This window comes from Amblyomma maculatum, chromosome 3 (genome assembly GCF_055883805.1).
Source record: "Amblyomma maculatum isolate TAMU_Amacu chromosome 3, ASM5588380v1, whole genome shotgun sequence".
Taxonomy (NCBI): Eukaryota; Metazoa; Arthropoda; class Arachnida; order Ixodida; family Ixodidae; genus Amblyomma; species Amblyomma maculatum.
In genome coordinates this window covers 129,821,345-129,827,451 of record NC_139346.1, presented here as the reverse complement: position 1 = coordinate 129,827,451, position 6,107 = coordinate 129,821,345, and the positions used below count along the sequence as shown (strand labels likewise).

Genomic DNA, 6,107 nt, shown 5'->3' with positions numbered 1-6,107 from the left:
TCATGGGTGGCCTTCCTTCTGCTTGTCGTGGACTCCAGGGCATGCCTTACAGCGACTTCCGCTGCCCAGGCTGTAAGCCACTGTTGAATATGCAGCTCCGAGCTGGCCAAAGCAGCCTCCCACAGCTGCGTGCTGTTTAATTGCCAGGAGACGGAGGGAAAGTGAGCTGGACATGAACATAGTATGTGAGCATAGTCTGCTCGGGGAGAGCTGCATAGCGTGCATTTGGGCAAGAAAGCACTTAGGTAAATAAGGGCGAGGCGTGCAGGGGATAGGAAAGTGTGGGCCAGGAAATGGCGCTAAGTAGTCTGTTTTATTTTAGATAGGGACTTGTGAGGGGGAGGAAGGGATAAGCGGGAGTTGTGATAGTTGAGAGTAATATCATGGAAGGTGAGGAGGAAGTCACGCGTGTCCATCCCAGAGTGGAGGGGGCGAGCCCGGTCGGTCATATCGCGAGCGATGTAATTTGGTGCCTCATTTCCAGGGTGCCCTGTGTGAGCCGGAACCCAGAAGAGTTGGATAGGGCGGGAAGGGGGAAGATTGCAGTCAAAACAAAAAGAGAGAAAGGGGCGCAATAGTGTAGGGCTCTGGAATAATTTCGACTAGCTGGGGTTCGTCATGCACAATCGTACAGCACAGGGGAGCGGCTATTCCTGGCCCTGATGGGTTGGTTGGTTGGTTGGTTGTACAACTTTTAATTCCATCGGAAACGGGGAGTCGTGCGCCCGGGGATTAGAGGCTGGCATGTAGCCCTTGGCTTGTTGCGGCCTCTTCGGCCAGATGGACGGTGCGGTGCTGGATCGCAGGTTCCGCGCTTCGCAGCAGGATATCATAGGCTTTTCTACTTGTAATATTTTGCCCTATCCCTGGAGATTGTGGGTACTCCCAAATTATGTGGTCGAGGATCCCTCTCGCCCCACAGGGACAAAAACGTATAACTATATCAAAAACTTTTTGAGTGGGCGTAGTGCCCGCTTTAAATTCCGCGATAGCACATCGTCACTTTTTCCTCTGAGCAGTAGGGGTACTCCTCAGGGCTCGGTACTCTCGCCTCTTCTCTTCAACGTAGCATTGGCAAAATTACCAGAACAACTACGACGTTACCCTCATTTAAATTTTAGTATTTATGCTGACGACATTACACTATGGATCAGCCGGGGTAGCGATGCCGTAATTGAACACACGCTACAAGAGGCGGTGGACACGATCGTGCGGTTTGTAGCAGAACGTGGGCTTACATGCTCGCCGGAAAAATCAGAATTCTTAATTTACAATCCACGGTGCCTGCGGAAAGAGCGTAAAGTGGATATACAGATTTCGGTACAAGGACATCAAGTTCCCCAGGTATCGCAGATCCGTATATTAGGGCTCCTACTCCAAGATAATGGCTACAACGGAGAAACTATTAAAAAGCTTGAGCGGCATGTATCTCAAACAGTTAGCCTCATCCGCCGAGTTTCGAGTAAAGGCAGAGGACTAAAGGAAAAAAAATCTTCTGCGCGTAATCCAGGCATTTATCATTAGTCGAATCAGCTATTCTACGCCATACTTACTCCTTAAGGCAGCAGAACGACAGAAATTAGAGAGCCTCATCCGCACAAGTATTAAAAGAGCCCTTGGACTCCCGCGCTGTACTTCCACCGCTAGCCTCCTGCAACTGGGCATCCATAACACATGGGATGAAATCGCGGAAGCGGTGCGCACTTCACAGGTAGAACGGCTCCGCCTAACCGCCGCAGGCAGATCCATTCTAGAAAAACTGGGCATCGACACTTGGGGAGGCGCTCAGACAAAATCTGAAATAGACATGGCTGTACGGGACAGGCTATGGATACCTCCGCTGCCAAAAAACATGCATCCCGAACACCATACGGAGCGTCGGGAAAAAAGAGCTCAAATGCTCAGTAAGAAATTTAGCCGCTTGCCGCCGGAGGAAGTAGCCTTTGTAGATGCTGCCGGAGGGGCAAGCCCCTTTATGGTTGCAGCGGTATCGAATGGGTCGGGTAGACCGATCACCGCGGTCACCCTGAAAACTAGATCTCCTGAGGCAGCTGAGAAGGTGGCTGTAGCTCTAGCCTGCGCCCAGACAAAGGCGCGTTTCGTGATCTGCGACAGCAAAACTGCCATACGAAATTACAGTCGTGGGTTGATTGCTCCCCAGGCAATTCGAATATTACAGCAATCACCAATCTCGCGAACTATACAGCTGATTTGGACTCCATCGCACACTGGCGTTCCCGGCAACGAATCCGCCCATGCCATGGCTCGAGGGCTCTACCACCGAGCCGGCGGCAGAGAGGGGGGGCTTGGAGCGGGGACCATAGAGTGTGCCAAATCTTACACATAAATTCTGCAGCATTATAGACTCAGTAGACGGGTGGCTGCTGCGCCAGCCCCTACCCTAAATTTCAGGCAGGCCGTCGCCTGGCGTCGCCTTCAGACTGGGACATTTCCGCACCCGCTCCTGGTAAGCCATATGCTCCCAGGAGAAAGATCTGAATTCTGTGCAAACTATGACTCGAGAGGGACCCTCGAACACATCCTCTGGGACTGCCCCTTTTCTCCCGGGAGGGGTCTAAATCTGACGCCGCAACTCTGGGAGACCATGCTGCGCTGCTCGGACCCTGGGCTCCAGCTAGCCGTCATCCAGCTGGCCTGGGACGCCGCCGGCCAACAACGTCTGCCGGCCTGCGTCTGAGGCGGGGCACCCGCCATCCATCCCAAGCGACGGAGGGCCGGAGCCTCTTCATCCGCTGGAATGAATAAAAAGTTCTGCTCTCTCTTATCTGTTCTAGGCCGTCATTGGACCCTCACCAGTTTGGTGGTGAACGACGGCTGTTTCGGTGGGCGCCTTTCTCTCCCTCTTCTTTTTCTTTCTTTTCTATTTTCTCTTCTGTTCGTTGTTGTGGGTGTAGGAAGAAGGAAAAGAAAATGCACGATCCTGCTACTGGCTCTGTAGCTGAGCCACCTCCGCTGCCTCGTGCGAACAGGAGAAAGTAGAGAAGAAAGAAAAGGAAAAGAGAGACAAAGATGCGCGCCGAAACAGCCGTCGTCCACCACCTAAATGATGGCGTGTGCAATGACGGCCTGCAACAGATAAAAATTTAGTGGCTGGCTAGCCCCCATTGCAAGCAGCTTGACCTACCGTCCAAGCCCCATAGGACCATTGGAACAAATAGGGGGGCAAAGCCCCTTGCATGGCACTTGCGTGCTTCCTTACTACATGGAAACACTTTTATAATGCAAAAGAGAGCCCTTGAAGAGCAATCCTCCTCATAGCACTGGAAATGATCTTCCGTTGGCTTGAGGAGCTCTTCGTGAGAGACTCCCCGTACGACTTTGCGACGTTCGGTGATGGGGTATGAGGAAAGGTGGAGTATGTAAGAAGGATGTGTAGGAAGTGTCCTGGCTTGCCGCAGAGTCTGCATGATGAGGAAAACTGGTCTGGGTATCGGGCATGTAGTAGTGTAGGGTATGGAGCTGTCCGAGCCTGCAAGCTTCGCCAGTGCACGGCCTGCGGTATGGGGAGAGAGGGGGCTGAGGGTGTATAGTCCCTTCGTTTGCCCCGGTAGTACAAGAGAATAACGGGGAAGAAGAGCAGGCGCTTCTCGGCCTGTAGAGGGGGCTCCATTTCTCTAGCCCGGAAAGTAAGACCTCGGGCTAGGGAATTAACCTCCTCGCTGCCAGGGCGGCCGGCATGCGCTGGCGCCCAGATGAGGCTAATGGGGTGCCGGGGCTACCAGAAGCGTAATATGCGAACAGCGGTGCGGGATATATAGCCTTTGGCATAATTTAGAATCGCAGATTGGTAGTCAGAGATAAGTTTTGTGGCAGATGTGGCAAGTGCAATGGCTGCCTCCTCTGCCTCTGTGGTGGAATTGGTGATTATAGAGCTGAAAGTAAGCTCGAAATATAGTCTGTAATCATATATCTGGTCTACTGCAGTGCATATTCATTAACGGGCATAAACTAAGGTTAGAGCAGGTTATGAATGTTGTTTTACATGGTTCGACCTTGGGGCCAGTTCTATTACTATCAGCACCTCACTAAGTAATATTGGAGGAATGGCAAGTACGTGGGTAAATAATATATTAAACTGGTTTGAACGTAATGAACTGCAATTAAATGAATCAAAACAAGCCACGTTTTATTTAAGCCAAGAAAGAAACTTGATTAGAGCACAAGCCTCTTAATTCAGAACTGGGCTATCGAACATCATTATGTTTTTTCAAACTTCTTCAGGTACTTTTGAGGAAAACTGTAATTGGACACCTCAGATCAATAAATTGCATGTAATTATCTCGACATTTCTCCTACATTTTCGTTTTGTTTGGAATAAGGTACATTATTCCTCTATAGTAAAAACGTCAGCTTTATTTTGGTTTAGTTCAGTTACTTCTGCATTACTGCCTTTTGATCCGTGGATCGACAACCAAGTCAAATTTAGACAGAATAGTGGTATTCCAAAAGCAGGCTGTCTGTTGTATTGAAAACCTGCTGTATGATGACCAGATAGGTGTGTTCTTTTTGCAGCAGCTTTCTAAGGTTCGCCGGTTATTTGAACTAGATCTTTGTGTTCATATCTTTAATGAAGTAAACCACGATAGAAATGCATTTTTTTACACGTACCTACCAAGTAAGAACAGTCAGTGTAACTTTAGAGTTTGTATGCTTAAAAAACCATGAATCAGAATTAATTATGGGACCCAGATGTTATCTTACCTAATACATCTTACATAACACCCATATGCTTTATATTATAGTTGAACACTCTTTGTCACGCCGTAGTTTGAAGGAAGCTGCTGCTAAAAGCTATTAATTTTCTTTGAATCTTGACTAACGCATGATTTATTCGTAATATGAATATGTATAGTATTACAATATTTCATGTATTCATTCTCTCTGGAATTTAAGTTGTAATTTTCATTTTCATTTCTAGCCCTTTAATTCCATCGCTATGCAGTTCTTTTGCCTAGTTTCTTTTTCAACAGTGCTAAACAGTATAAATGCAACGAAATGTGCAGCCTTCACCCCCCCCCCCCCCTCCACCCCCTCCGGCGCCACACTCGTAACTTCTTTTTTTCTATTTATTCTGTGCAGCGCATTCGTAATTTATGTCGTTCATTACATGTCTGTGCCACAGATGTCTTGCTAAACTTTTTACATTTGTGTATGTGTGCTATTTTTTAAGCTGGTCAAATGTATGGCTTAGTATGCTATTTGGCCTATTGGCTCAGAGAGCGTAAGATTTGATGTTATGAATGCACTTTCCGTGTATTATATAAAAACCTACCGTTTCTGAGCAAAGCACGTGTGTAAGAGTCCAGTCAGGCGTAGTGTATCTGCCTTTTGTCCCATCATTAGGACCGCTTTTGTGCTTGCATAAAACGTTGAATTGAATTGAATGTCGCTGACACATCTCGCGGACAGTTTCTGCGGATGCGACACATCAGCTGTTAAAGGTTTTTGCCTGGAAATCCATAGGGTGGAAGCTGATAGGTGTGTTCTCATGTGACCGCTTTGTACATAGCATCCGCGCCACATTGGAACATGCAAAGAGAAGTTTTACGTCAAAAGAATTGTTTGTGTTGGTTGCTTCTGCTGCGTGTCCGTGGAGACGTGTAGGGCAGGAAAGAAGGGGACAAGTGGTAAGGAGTCCAGAGGTGCATCCCGCAAGTGCTACTTCCAGCTGTACGCAATCATTATCGTACAGCAACCGTAGTTTCTTTGTCTATTGATGAGTCGTGTAATAATAGCTTTCCTCGCCGGACACTGTTTCGGTTGAATTAGATCTGTTGCAAACCATGACAGCAGCGATGAAAATTCAACTGACGCACCTTGGAGTACGGTAGATACTTTTGGAAGATGCCCGGCGAAAACGTGGCCGCTCGCTCCGGCGTCTCGTTCTCGCCCACGTACACGGTGCCGAGCGCCGAAACGGCGTACATTAGCCGGCCTATTTGAGCCGTTTCATTGACGCTCAGCTCCAGACTGGATATCACCGAAGCCTACAAAGCAAGCGGTTTATGAAAACGGTATTGAATCTATACGAGGAGGACTCCATTGAAGTATTGTGCCCTGAAGCAGTTGATTCTCATGCTTTCGAT

General features: G+C 48.4%; 1 protein-coding gene across 1 annotated transcript in view; it reads right to left on the bottom strand.

The window, feature by feature from the left end:
• LOC146196015 (uncharacterized) overlaps positions 1 to 6,107 on the bottom strand; it is a 45,924-nt gene continuing 39,817 nt past the window's right edge. Inside the window, exons 7-8 of the mRNA XM_084596904.1 lie at positions 5,838 to 6,008; positions 1 to 132 (exon numbers count right to left, since the gene is read on the bottom strand). Of these exons, the coding sequence (XP_084453030.1) occupies positions 1 to 132; positions 5,838 to 6,008 (303 nt within the window). The remainder of the gene's footprint in view (positions 133 to 5,837; positions 6,009 to 6,107) is intronic.